The 14654-nt window shown below is 38.8% G+C and overlaps 1 protein-coding gene across 3 annotated transcripts in view; it reads right to left on the bottom strand.

Annotated features, from left to right (window-relative positions):
* TTC3 (tetratricopeptide repeat domain 3) overlaps positions 1–14654 on the bottom strand; it is a 74910-nt gene that overhangs the window by 49468 nt on the left and 10788 nt on the right. For all 3 annotated transcript variants that reach the window (XM_068417427.1, XM_068417436.1, XM_068417442.1), the window contains 8 exons: positions 14495–14580; positions 13598–13692; positions 11575–11637; positions 7497–7551; positions 6643–6805; positions 6483–6531; positions 5280–5403; positions 1984–2038 (listed from right to left, as the gene is read on the bottom strand). In XM_068417427.1, coding sequence (XP_068273528.1) covers positions 1984–2038; positions 5280–5403; positions 6483–6531; positions 6643–6805; positions 7497–7551; positions 11575–11637; positions 13598–13692; positions 14495–14580 — 690 coding nt within the window. The remainder of the gene's footprint in view (positions 1–1983; positions 2039–5279; positions 5404–6482; positions 6532–6642; positions 6806–7496; positions 7552–11574; positions 11638–13597; positions 13693–14494; positions 14581–14654) is intronic.

The following is a 14654-nucleotide window of genomic DNA, read 5'->3' as shown; positions in this document are numbered from 1 at the left end:
AATATACAACCTTTAATTCTTCAAGATGTTCACACATGTCCAATGTCCACAAGAGCAAGACAACTTCTCCTACTGCTCATTTTAAAATAACATTTTGTAATATATCTTCACTGGCTTCCTAAAATCAAATTTTGAAGTGCTCTGTGCTTTGGCACCTATTCAGCTAAGTACTTAAGTATGTCCAAAGAACAGTATGGCTGGGCATCAAGGACTTCAGACGGCTGCACCATCAGGACTATGACCCACTGCCTTGGAGGTCACAATTTTAGAATATAGGATAAGTATGTAGCTGGTCCACATTCAGTAGTAGCAGTATTACATACAAACATTATAAATAAAACCAATTTCTGAATGTCAGGGAAATATCTTATGCTTTCTTGGTTTCAGCAGGTTTAGTAGGTGATTAAAAAAAACAAGCAAAATTCAGGAAAAGATTTCACTTTGAAGATCAGAACTGGTTGCACTTCACTTTCACCACAGAAAAGTAACTGGCACTGTGGGAGTTTTGGGGGGGTGGGAGTTCTCTCTATTCATCAAAAATAATTCACCAAATTATAATAATTAATAGTTAATTTATAGTAAATTAATTAAATTATAATAATTGATAATTAAATTATAATAATCAATAATTAATAATTTTTTAAAAAAAAAACATGAACAATAAATCACACCAACTTATACCTCTAAAAGTTTGTAGCTAAAGACCCACTCTGACAAATATTTTGTGTCCTCCTTCCTTCTCTACCTGCAGGATTATTTTCTTAAGGATCTATACAGAGCTTCTAGTAATCACAAATGAATTAGAAATATTGAAACTATCCACGCGCTTCTCTTAAATTTAGATCCTTTTAGATCCTGTATCTGTCTCAGAAGGAGGGAAAGCATTTCTAGCCTGTTGTCACGAGATGCTAACCCCCACTTAATAGCAATGTGACAGATTCGACATGCTTCACTGACTCAATGCCAGGCAGTCAATTCACACAGCAATTTTATTAATCTTGTCAATGTTCTAAACAGGTATTTTTAATCAGTACTGTGCGCTCAACACACAGCAAAGAAAATATCAATGAAGTAGAATACAGGGATGGAAGGGGACCATATGACCTGTCCAGTGATCCAATGCGAGGTTAAGCATTTAAGCGTGACGGGGTCTCTGGCCAGCTGAGAGGGAGCTCCACCGAGCGACCCTCGTAGTCATACTTTTATACCCCCGAGTTACACATGCAGCGTGGAGATAAGCTCTTAAACTCCTCGAATGCTCACCAGAGCTCAGTAGTAAATAGGGTTGGTCTTTACAGATAAATGGGTAGTGAAAATGGGAAGGAAAAGTCCTTGTGGTTCAGCAAAATGCATTCACCACTATGTTTATAATAAAATTTGGGGAAGAGGGGTAGAAAACCTTTGGATACCAGGGAGTATCAGTTGTGAGCAGGTGACAGTGCTCCGATTTTGTCGGAGTACCTCCTCCCTGGTATTCATTTTGCACAGCACAGGCTCTTGACATGAGTTAGGCCGCGACTTTTGGCTACGCATAAGCGACAGGCTGAGTGGCGGAGGCATCCTTATGTTGTACATAGCAGGGGTGGTTGCACTAGGCAGAGAGGCTACCTAGCCTACACCCGGTCCCGTTCTCTACCTGCACAATCATGACGTTCCCCACCTTCAGCAGACTTTTAGCATAAGTACAGACTGTGGTTTAAGGTCTGGGCCTCACGCCTGTGACTCAGCACTCTGCTTTTTAGTTTGTTTCAATTCTGAATTCATTCATGTAAAGCAGATTCAAACTACAGAAGCACGAAGGGAATAAGACAAAAATACAGAAGAGAAGAAGTATCTAAAGTAACTGCACGCTAACACAAAAAGAAATGAAACATGACAGCTTGCTGTTGTGAAAATAACACTAGATACACTTTTGCTTATTAATAACAGCAACAGCAAGGGAAGAACCAACTTGGACTTGATAAATTGCAAAAACAAACTCACTTGGTGGAAAATCCAGAGACCAGCCTTTGCTTTCTGTTCTTTGGATGTCAGTCACCTAATGACAAATATGTTAGTTTGGTTGTACACAGACAACAAAAAACAAACAGATATTACTCACTAAATTTAAACAAAGGAAAAAACTAAAACACTAAAATTTAAACAAAGAAATCACAATGATAATACAGTATATTATGTCCCCAAACAAGAGGTAAAGAAAAATCATTTCATTAATCAAAGTGTATTTGTACACTTAATACATTTTCCCCAAAATTCATATCAATTTATATTATCTAATAGTCTGACAACTACTAGCTTTTTTTGCAGTAATATTCATCCTAAAGGAAGATGAATTTACACAGACCTACATTATGAAGATTTTCATAGCGTAAAAGCAGATGAAAGTTTTTGTAAGACAGCCAAAAATCCTTAAGCGCTTCTTGTGTGTTCTATAGATCGCTTGCTTTTTCAACAAGCTCTAACTTTCACTTCCTTCCCTTTGCCCTTGCACATTGGTTTCATTTTCCCCACTAACGAGTCATCATTTTTTTCTGCCCCGCCCTCCTGTGAAACGAGAAAGGTTTTTCACGTGCATGCTGAATTGTTTTGACCTTGCTAGTAGATTCACATTATTTATCATCTTGTTTTCTATATTATATAGCTTATTTATAACACATTTTATAGTCTAAATTATAACAAACAATTTATTAATTAGCTTACAATAATGATGGTAAAGATGATCAGGAAGTACAAATGTTTCTTTTAAATTAATAATTAGAGTGAAAGAGAAGAGCTGTCTGTAAGCAAACTGGAGGTTGATTATTAAATTTTTAATTCCATGCTGTTACAGCAGGACTGTCACAGTCTGCATGCATGTAGCAAAGCAAACCACTCAGGCATTAAGACTGCAACAGCTGGGAAATTCCACTGACATCCAATAGCGAAAACCACCTAAAAAAACGTAAGCACCCACAAAATCCTCCAACTTTCCACTTTTTTGGGGGCATGTGTTTTTTAAGGAACAAAAACACACGTACTGGTTTTGGCTGCGATAAAGTTAGTTTTCCTCATAGCAGCTCGTATGGTTCTGTGTTTTGGATTTGTGATTAAACCCGTGTTGATAACACAGGGATGTTTTAGCTATTGCTGAGCAGCGCCTGCACAGCATCAAGGCCTTTTCTGTTTCACACGCTGCCGTACCAGCGAGCAGGCTGGGAGTTCACAAGAAGCTGGGAGGGGACACAGCTGGGACAGCTGACCCCAACTGACCAAAGGGGTATCTCACACCATGTGGCATCATGCGTAGCAATAAAAGCTGGGGGGAAAAAGGAGAAAGGGGGGAAGTTCTGAGTTATGGCATCTGTCTTCCCAAGTAACTGTTATGCATGATGAAGCTCTGCTTTTCTGGAAACGACTAAACATCTGCCTGGAAGTGGTGAATGAATTCCTTATTTTGCTTTGCTTGTGTGTGCAGCTTTTGCTTTGCCTGTTAAACTGTCTTTATCTCAACTCACAAGTTTTCTCACTTTTACACTTAGGATTTTCTCCTCCATCCTGTTGAGGGGAGTGCGCAAGCAGCTGCATGGGGCCAAGATACCTACCAGGGTTAAACCACGACAACATAGTACACCATTGCACTTTCAACAGTAACACAATCTTCTAAAAGGCAGAATTAAAGGCTTTTGTTGGTGGATTTCTTTGGTCATCCTTCACTAACATATCCTTAGTTTAATTATTTTTCAGGAACAAAAAAATCAACCATGAACAAGGAACAAAGTTTATTAAGCTTCTGTGATGGATGCACTCGATTCCTTGACCAAACTAGTGGTTTGGTTCAGGCTACCAAGGAAGTAAAGGGTTAGGCCGTGACCAGGCCATGAACCTCCCTTGTTCCAACCTGTTCTTTGAAAACCCACACAGGGACAGGCTGACATGGTGAGCTTTGATGTATATGAGCTTGGAAACCAGAACACCAATCATGCGATTAACACATAAATAGCAGATGGTTCTTCCAAAACTAATTTGGCCAAGGAACAAAGGAAGTTGTGGGTACAAGGAGTCTCGTGCTTACCTTTCCTATTGCACATAATGTGACTATGAGCCAACCACTTTGTTCCATAAATATGACAGCCTAAGTGAGCTTTTTTTTGAGCTCTCCTTCCTAAGTAGCTGGCAGCACGGCAGTATCTCCGCTTGGGTTGGGACACCTCTCAAGGTTACTCCTCAAGGTTGAGAGACCCCTTAACTACTGCACATCTTTGGTAAACGACCGATATTGCGCTTAACCTTGTATTACAGGGCATCAGGATCTTGTATTGGTAAATTTGAATCATTATTATATCCTCCGTGCAGTAGAGTAACAGATTGAACCTTGCCATTGGACTTTGTTAAGCCTCACTTTCACAACATCTTACTTCAATAAAACCACTTTTGCTGCTACTTTTGGCAGTGGTTCTTTAAGCGGTCTAAATCTGCCCCGCGACAGCTTCACTTTCTCTTTTATGCCTTCCTCAACAAAAAAGTCAATAAAAATAATCTAGTAGAATGTTTCCACTTGTAAACACTCTTTTAAATTGAAAGAATTAATCTGAAGAATTACAAAGGGCTACTAAAATAACACAAGTCCACCTTGCATTTTAGCACTATACTACACTTGTTTTAAACATGCAAGCCAAACAGATATTTGAGAACCACAAACCCCTCGTTTTAAACACAATCCAGTTAAGCATACTACTTAACCAACGTTTTTCCTGTACAAAAGAAATCTGTTTATAGAGCATGAAAATAACGGTCTATAACCATGCAAATACTGTAACGTCACAATATCAGTGCAAAACGATGCTCCAGTGTAGCAAAAGACCTGTATACGAATTACCTTTGGCTAAAGCATCTTCCACTGAACTCCCTTACACCAGTATGCATTAACTGAATCCCCTCCTAAAGCCAAAGGGAGGCCCACATCTGAACGCACACTGACAGGCAGGACTGGACAGTCAATTAAATCAGACATGGCGTCAGTTTCACTTTCAATAACCCCGAAGAGGCTCCTCTCCTCCTCATAACATACAGCCTCCACCTTCTCATTCAAGCAATCACCTCTCACCTCCTTTCAAATTCAAAGTTCTGAACACAGATTTTGTAGTTAAATATTACAGGAAAAGTGCAATTGGCTGAGAAAGTACACAATTATTAAAACACTGTGGCTGCAAAATTTCAGCCGCACCATTAAATAACACATTCCAGAACGATGAAAATCAACACACTGTTAGTCTTGTAATTCCAGCTGTAGCGTAACTTACCCTGGTATCGTGTTTTTGATAACAATGATGATCTTTAGGATCAGACTGTATTCTCTTTCCGTCTTTTTTTATTTCTTTTCGTTCTTGAAAGATTATTAAATGAGATTCTGACGAACTGCAGTCTCTGATATGTAAAAAGAGAGAACACTAGTTCTTCCAATTTTGACGTCTTTTCTCCATATTTAAGACACACACCATACATGTATCATGAAAAAATAAAGATGAATACAAGAAGTCTAGCCTCATAGAAGTGTAATGGCGTAAACATATTTAAAGGATTTGACCAGTCACTTCTTATACCTTCAAACTGCACAGTCCAAGGCTATGCAAAAATATAACAACAAAAAAAAGCACTGTTATCTATAAAAGGGACGGGAACTGAATTACTGCACAGTTTGTTTTTTTAAAAAAATAATAATAATAATGGTAATTAATTTTTTTTAAAAAAAGTCAATCTTGCCCAAGGCCACATTTTATCTGTGCAATACAGAAGGGAAACAAATTTAAGTTCCTCTAAAATTTTCAGATTTACAAAAAGCTGTTCAGTAGTTTACTTACTGTATTGGTTTTGAATGAGATGATAGCACATCACTACAAATCGACCAATAAAAATTAAACAGAAAAATGTTTAATACAAAAGATATGGCATATATTGTAACCTAGCTGAATCTGTGAATATGGAGTCTCTCTTACTCTCTCTTGGCAAGGCAAAAGCACAGAACAGATGTGGCAAAATCAAGTTCCTACAAGTTAGGATACACATTCATTTTTACCGTTGCCAAAATGCATTTGCTAGCATTCAGTTCTTCAAATCAGCTTAATCTCCTAGCAAACTTTATACAGCAAAGTTAACACAAAAAAGCGGGTGTGATTGCACTGACATTTTTGGGCACCAAATTTTCTCAACAGCAAAGTACTTCAAGTTGGGAGGACAAAAAACATGAAAATGTAACTGTTTCCTGGTATTTCCAACATACGTAAAACTTAATGCTGAAGGAAGCTGCTTGGAAGTAGAACACATCTCAAGATAGCTTATTTAGTCCCTAAAAGTCCTCTTTAATCCTAGGTTGCTGTTCTGGTAAGTTTATTCCTTCCATTTTTATCTACTGATAGATTACAATTTAAGCAATATCTATGCTATGTATTACTTAAATCTTATACTGAGAATTGCTAATCAAAAAAAAAATGTTGACAGTTGCTTACTTTTTCTCAAGAAGTGACTTCTTTGGTTTCTGTTGATGTTGTTTAATACCTATAGAAAATTATATGGGAGGGGGAAAGGAATTAGATACTTCCAAAGGAAAGTTACCAATGAAGGAATTTTGCTATATTCAAGGCAGATCTTGAAATAAGAAAAGGCTACCATTGATTTCTTCTAATGTCTTCTTTAACTTCTCATTTTGTTGAATAAGATCCTTAAGTCCATCAAGAATATTCTTGCATAGTTCCTGAGCTCTCTCATTAGCTTCCAAAGCCAGTTCGTGTTCCCCAAGTAATGACAGCGCCTTGCAGAAGTGGTAGTGACCCTACATGGACATAAGTTTGAATTTCAAGAGTTCATTCACACAAATAAGAAAACAATTTATATCTAAAACAATACTAGACAATACAAAGTAAAATTTTACATACTCAAAAGTTATCTACTCCACCTATTTCAGGTCAAATGATGAATAATTAAAGTTTTCAACTACTCAGCACACTGAAACAAAGATAATTCACTGGGAGTAGCATCTAGCCCCTATCTTTGGAAAAGAGCAAATTTGCTTTTTGCCCTAATCCCAACTACTACTTTGCAATTTTGTAACTATCCCTTATTTACTCTTCTTTAGGTCAAGAATATTGGGAAATACATGTTGGTCATTAATCAGTTTTTTTTTATTGTAAGGACTACATATATTCTTTTTAAAGCATTGTGATAACATAGCTACACACAACATCATCATAAATGTTTTCTTCTGTCTTTACACATGCAGAACACCAAGAAACAACACTTACAAGCATGTAAAAATTACATTTTTAATATAAAAATACAAGCAAACGATGTACTTGGCTGACTGAAACAGAATTCTTAGTCCACGAGGTACTGTGTTCATTCTACTGTCATTAGTGCTAAAAGCAGATGAGAACATGTCACATCTACCCGCAATTAATACTCTGGGTTCTTATGTTGGTTTACAGTACCAAAAAGGACAATTTTGAAATGTATATGAAACTAACCTTTGGCCAATTAGGCTTCAAAATAGTGGCTCTTTTTCCATCAACAAGGGCTCTCCTTAGAGAAGGAAGGAAAAAGAACATGTATTTATTATTTATACTTCGGAAAAATCCACAGACCAGATGTACAAGACACTACAAAAATACAAAGTGAATAAAAGAACAGTTCATTCACCTGTGTAAAGGCATGGTCAGATAACACTTCTTAGCTGAAACTTACCTGGGTTAAAATGTTATAGTCTCAACTATCTCACCCATCAGATATTTATTCCCTCCGCCTACCTACTAGGTTTTCCAGCATTTCTGCGTACGTACCTACCCCTTAACTGAGTTCTAACAAAATATCCCTTTAAAAAGCAAAGCCTTAATAAAAAAGCCTGAATACCAAACCTAAATATTTTGACAGAAATCATATTAGACAGTAGTTACATAAACATAGCTAGAGATTTGAGGGTGCAAGTATTCACTGCTGAGCACTGAAAGACACTAGCCTCCAAAACTCCCAACAACTGAAGCCTGAAGAACATTAACATAGAATCATAGAATGGTTTCGGTTGGAAGGGACCTTAAAGATCATCTAGTTCCAATCCCTCTGCCATGGGCAGGGACACCTTTCTACTACACCAGGTTGCTCAAAGCCTGATCCAACCTGGCTTTGAACACTGCCAGGGAGGAGGCATCCACAACTTCTCCAGGAAACCTGTTCCAGTGTCTCACCACCCTCACAGGAAACAATTTCTTCCTAAGATCTAATCTAAATCTCTCCTCTTTTGAGTTTAAAACCACTCCCCCTCATCCTATCACTACATGCCCTTGTAAAAAGCCCCTCTCCCGCTTTCCTGTAGGCCCCCTTCAGGTATTGGAAGGCTGCTATAAGGTCTCCCCAGAGCCTTCTCTTCTCCGGGCTGAACAGCCCCAAGTCTCTCAGCCTGTCTTCATAGGAGAGGTGCTCCAGCCCTCTGAGCATCTTTGTGGCCCTCCTCTGGACTCGCTCCAACATCTCCATGTCCTTCTTACGTTGGGGGTCCCAGAGCTGGATGCAGTACTCCAGGTGGGGTCTCACAAGAGCGGAGTAGAGGGGCAGAATCACCTCCCTCAACCTGCTGGCCATGCTGCTTTTGATGCAGCCCAGGATACGGTTGGCTTTCTGGGCTGCAAGCGCGCATTGCTGGCTCCTGTTGAGCGTCTCATCAACCATCACCCCCAAGTCCTTCTCCTCAGGGCTGCTCTCAATCCATTCTCTGCCCAGCCTGTATTTGTGCTTAGGATTGCCCCGACCCACATGCAGGACCTGGCACTTGGCCTTGTTGAACTTCACGAGGCTCACATGGGCCCATCTCTCAAGCCTGTCAAGGTCCCTCTGGAGGGCATCCCTTCCCTCCAGCATGTCGACCACACTGCACAGCTTGGTGTCGTTGGCAAACTTGCTGGCACATGTTGGCAAACATTGGCGCACTCAATCTCACTGTTCATGTTGCCGACAAAGATGTTAAACAGGACCGGTCCCAATACCAGTCCCTGAGGATTGGCACTCGTCACTGGTTTCCACACCGACTCTGCCCAACTCTGACTTTTTATATACAAGGTGTCATGGAATAACCGGAATTACAATTTTGGTCAGGTCAAAAGAGAAGCAGACTATCCCTACAGTTACAGGAGAGAACAGAGAGCAGCAGTGACAGCCTCTGCTGAAACCAACACTGCCAAAAGCAGGCAGTTACAGAGTTTATATACCTTTGCAATATACCGCTCATTCTTCACTGAACTACAGCTGGGGGTCAGATAATCAGGATGTAGTAAATTACAACAAAGAGCGGTCACTTATGGATTACTTCAGATGAGGAAGCTTACAAATGACTCACTCCTTCAATAGCTGGGTCATGCTGACTCAGTGAAGTCTTTAGAAAATGTCTGCAGCAAGACCTAACTTGAAAAGCCTGCAAAGGCCTATGAGGTCTTAATTTTACCTCCACAAACGGAAGGAATATGGAAAAAAAAAAAATCTCATTTCACATTGAAGTGTTCATGAATTGCCTAGTCACTACCACTGTTTTTTTTATAACCATTATAGCAGGAAAGCTTGTACAGAGGGATCTGAACGAGGAGAATGAGATGCTCTGTGGTAACGAAAGCTGGATACTAAAGCCTGAAAGAGACAGTAATTTCAAGACAAAGAGCATGTTTTACACAACAAAATTCTTCAGAGATTTCAGGAAGAATTAATTCAGTGAAATGAAAGCACGTCAGAACAAAAAAAAAAAACAAACCAAAACCCAGAAATTAGAGAAACCCCAGGTAGTAGTAGCAGAATTTAGAAATGTGGCAATACATTTTAAAAAATCAGTAATTAAAAAGAAAAACAACAGAACTAGTGATTAGAATGGGAGAAATTGCACCATATTCATATCACAAAGGAAGCAAACACAAGGAAAAAATGCTTAAGTGAGAGATAGATAGTGGTACAGAACCTCAAGATACAAAGATATTATAAAAGCAGTTGAAAAGATCAGAAAAAACTGAAACACTTGTCTTGTTCTCTAGTATGTACTGTTATGCTTTGTTTTCACCCACCCAGTCCTTCCTCCAGTGCCACCTTTCGACAGCTTGGTGCAGTGCTAGGAAAGTTTCCCCCAAGCACTGTCAAAACATCATGACACAAGGCTGAGCTCCCCTGAAAGGTCGTATCAAAGCCTGGGTGGGAACATGACCACTGCCTCTCACGAGGCTCTGGAAATGGGAGGAATACACGTGGGTAAAGCCACGGACTCTACAGCAGATGATCTGGAGAACACTATATAACTGCATAGTCCTGTAATACAGTATTGCCACAGCCAACAGCAGGCCATAAGCTCTGTACCGAGTCTGCAAAGCCTCCCGACTGAGCTTTCTCAGTCTTGCTCAGCCTGAACTGCAGCTTGACCTCCCTGCAGTTTTCTTTTACTCGGTTTAACTGCGACAGCAATTTCTCTAATTGACCAGGTGTCTATGGCTAATTTGTTCATCTTTGTTTAGTACAACCACAGGAGTTATATGGAATATCTGCTTGTTATTGCTATTTATACAGAGCAAGGTATTTATGACTCCCAAATGATGATGTCCTGTAAAGAAATACAAGCCTGATATGACAGCAGAGGCCTTGAAAAGTAGATACACATAAAAGAGTACAGGTACAAGATGACAAGAGATGGAGCACAGGCTTGGCACTGGAGATGCCATGGCTGTAAACAACTCACCAACAATCAGTGAAACACACGCCAAATCTGGACAAATAGACTTTAAGAGTAACAAAGAAAAAGTTATATCCATAAAAAGTACCATATATAGTAAACTCAGAAGTAACAGGGTGCTGCAGACGAACAAAGAGCAAAGGTGTAATAGCATGATAGCGAACACAAAAGTGGCCCCAGCTAGATCACAGAGTGAGGAAGAAGAAACCATCACCATGAACATCACTTTCCTCCCATAGAAGGACTCTGCACGCTGACAGCTCTCTAACCCCACCGCTACAGCAATGGAACTGCCAACTTTAGTCCCCAGAGGAGCGATGGAGGGGTGAGCATAACACCAGGAAAATGGGCAGAAATTAAGAATCATGTGGATACTAATTTTAATTACATTGTTATTATTTCTTTTTATTTCAATAATTAGATCTGGACTAATAACAATTAGACCCTTAAGACTTCAATTACACTAACAATAAATTCTTGGGCTGGCTTTACGGAAAAGGTATACATCCACCTTGCTCATAAACAAGATTTTTAGCTTAACAACTGGCTTCAGGAAAATAACCCCCATACCCACACTGATCTCTTCTTCAAAAGGTTTAATAAAAATCACAATACTCACTGGTACTGAGATTTTTTTTTCCTGTTGTATAACCCACATGCACAAATTTTAAACGGTATTAATACTGCCAGCAGATACACCTAATATTATTCATTTTTCTTAATACCAGTTTTCTGAGGTAGTAACACCACAATTACTATATACTTAAGTTTTTAAAATACTATTTCCCTAAGTATATTGCCAATTTTTATCTGCAGATCACCACATTTCAGATGATAAACAAGGGGGTACTTACTTGTACTGCCTTGTGAGAATTAAACAAAGAGCTCGGTTTCCATACAGAAGATGGTTTGCAGGACTTAAAAGAAATTATGAAAAGTTAGTAACGTGTATTACTTTTGAAAATCTTAAGGAGAAAAAAAAAGTCATTTTTCACAATAATTGTCTGCAAGCACTCCAGCACTAAAAATTACATACAAGCTTCCTTGAACAGTCCCATTGATTTACAAGTTAAGTCACTGCGAATATTAGTTTTAATTATGTAATAATTTGTAAGATTTGGGCCCACTAATGCAACTTCCAACCAATTCAAATCACTCTCAGCCTACTTAAAAAAAAAAAAAAGCAGAGGGAGATTTAAACTCCTTCCCCAACTCACTAGGCTCTGACAAACATATCAAAGCATGCCTCAAATGTTCCAAAGGTGTGGCTAGTATGTTCCCTACAATCTCAGCTTTGTTTCAAAAAAAAAAAAAGGCAAAAAAGGGCAAGAAGCATGGAAAAGGTAGTTCAACTGTCACAATACATCCCATTTTATTTTGTTCTAGAATTCCTAATTTTGAAGACCTAATTAAATCAAACATCTCATGAACACTTCCGGATCACTTGGTCTACAACTTTTTCATAACCCTTTGCCTCACTGGGAAGACTAAGCAGCAGCTCTAAAGAGCTAAAGCATTGCCCCCAGTGTATCTAATGGAGAATGAGAGTGGGGAACCAGTATATGTAATCCAGCAACCATTTGAAAGGAAGCCAAGGGAGGATGCAGCTAGTTAGGGAAGGAGTGTGATGATGGAGCAGATGAAAGTCAGCTCACACTGGGAGAATGAGAAAGGGATGACAGCGCACAGAGCAGACGAAGAGGGATTCCCTAGCTGTTAGACATCACTGAACTATTCTTCACCTTCCAACAGGGTCTTAAGGGCAAAGAACAATTTCTAACGAATAGCTGTAACAACAGGTCAGCTCTACAGCCCCTGGAAACCACAAGACTTCCTTTGCTCTTTCCAAGCCATGGGATTTCCTTTGCTCTTTCACTGAATTCTGCTCCTTCCTCCCCCTCATCAGCTACCCTGAGCAAAGCCTTCTCAGCCTGCTCCATCATCTCAGATATAGTCACTTGACCAAAGTCAGCCTACCCAACTTTTCAAGGAGGCTAAAATCAGCTCGAATTTGGGATTGAAATGTGTCCTACTATGTGACATAAAATCTGAAGAAAGACATCATCAAAATGCTAATCCTTTCAACAACACTATTATAAAGCTACAGACTTCAAAATGAAAAAATAAAAGTTTGCACAATCAATCGTTTATGAAAGGTAGGACTTTATGAATTTCACTGTATTTCATAGACACCAGAACTTGTAAAAGCAGCATTTGCACACAAGCAGCAGTTACACCAAACCAGTGTTCTGTAGCTAGTTCACATGACATACGGACTACAGGAAGGGGGCAAATGCTCTATATGCACAGGATACAAATTCTCCTTTAATCTGTCTCCCTGCCCCTTTAGAGAGCCCAGAAAAGCCTCCAAAGCTTTTCAGCAAATTACTTCTTGTAAATCTTGTTTCATTTCTTCCCAAAGGAAATTAAGCCTGTTGCATACAGAGTTGCCAAGAGCAGACACTTAAAAATAAATATTTGCTCGTGTTCACTAGTTCTGCATCATAGCCAAGATGATAAATATTTGCAACAGTTGGTCGTAGTGTTCTGCTGGAAGAATATTTAGGAGGGATGATACCAAAAGTGGCTGTTCACACCAAATAATTTATTTCTTTTCAGGTTTACTATACTTACTGGTAGTCATTTTAGATCGCCTTTAAACCCTAACAGGACGTTCGGGGCAGTAAAAGTGCAAACAACCACTAGTTACAAGAAATAAAATAGAACAAAAAATGTGTTATGTAGCTTTTTTTTTAATTAGGTATCATTTGGCCTCTAGTAGAGTGGCTCATGCAAAACTATACAAAATCAGCATAAATCTGAATAAGCTGAATACATATGACATAACACAATCTAGTTAACCAGTTTAGTTCTTACCAAAACTCTATGGCTTTAGTATATGATATTATAGCATAATGAAAGTTTCCTTGGGAAAATTCCTCATTTCCTTTCTGTTTCATAGATTCACTGTTCTGTGAAATCAAGAAAAAACAATTAGGCAACCACTGTAATTACACTCAGCTGCAATGAGAAGCAAAGAAAACATTTGACAAGAAGCAGCTAAGTTTTAACACTTGTAAAAACAGGTTACATATGCACTATTAGTTGTGATTTAATACTTCTAATTCATTGCAATAAATAAGCTTAAAAGTGTACAAATGAAAATGTTATGCAGACAAGAATACCATGAACAATAACTAAAAAGCAGGACTAACTCAGAAAGTCTCCTGGGCTCCATAACACCATTGTCATCAAAAGTGAGCACGTGTCAAATAGCAAAGTAGGTTGAGTACAGCTCAATCAGTTCCCTGCTCAGTGCCTTTCAGCATAGCTCCTGAACTGCAGAATTGTAGCAAGGAAGACACAGGAATTAACCAGACTCCCGCAGAAAAAAAACCCAAACATCTACACTAAAGGAACGCATGGCGAAGAATCTGATTTCTGTGTTAGAAGGATCAAGTTCAACAATCTTCTATCAATATTAACTGCGTTTCTTTAAGTTTTTTGGGGGAATGAGGAGAGGAATACTCTCCAATGTGCAATGGCAACATAAACAACTAATGTTCTGTTTATTAGGCCAGGATCTCTCAAGGTAACTATTTATGTCAAGACAATGGCTCACTCAAGATTTGAAACCTTTATCTTTGATCATTTGGCCATTTTTATAATCTTTGATCATAAAAAAAACCCCAAAAAATAACAACAAAAAAAGCACAAAAGAAGAAAATCACACAAAAAAGAAAAGCACAAGCACATTCTGATATCTTCTCTCACCTTCCTACAGTTTTCACAGGTCACAGCTTTAAACTCTTCAACTAAGTTCCAATCTTCCAAAGCAACTTTAGTAATGTAACATTTGCCTGCAGACAAAAGTCAGAAAAATACAGTGAGTGAAGAAGTTACCAAAGATAAGAAGTAGGGTTCTTCTGCTGTA

The sequence above is a fragment of the Nyctibius grandis genome, chromosome 2, assembly GCF_013368605.1.
Source record: "Nyctibius grandis isolate bNycGra1 chromosome 2, bNycGra1.pri, whole genome shotgun sequence".
Taxonomy (NCBI): Eukaryota; Metazoa; Chordata; class Aves; order Nyctibiiformes; family Nyctibiidae; genus Nyctibius; species Nyctibius grandis.
Note: the sequence above shows the minus strand (reverse complement) of the source record. Positions and strands in the feature narration are given on the sequence as shown.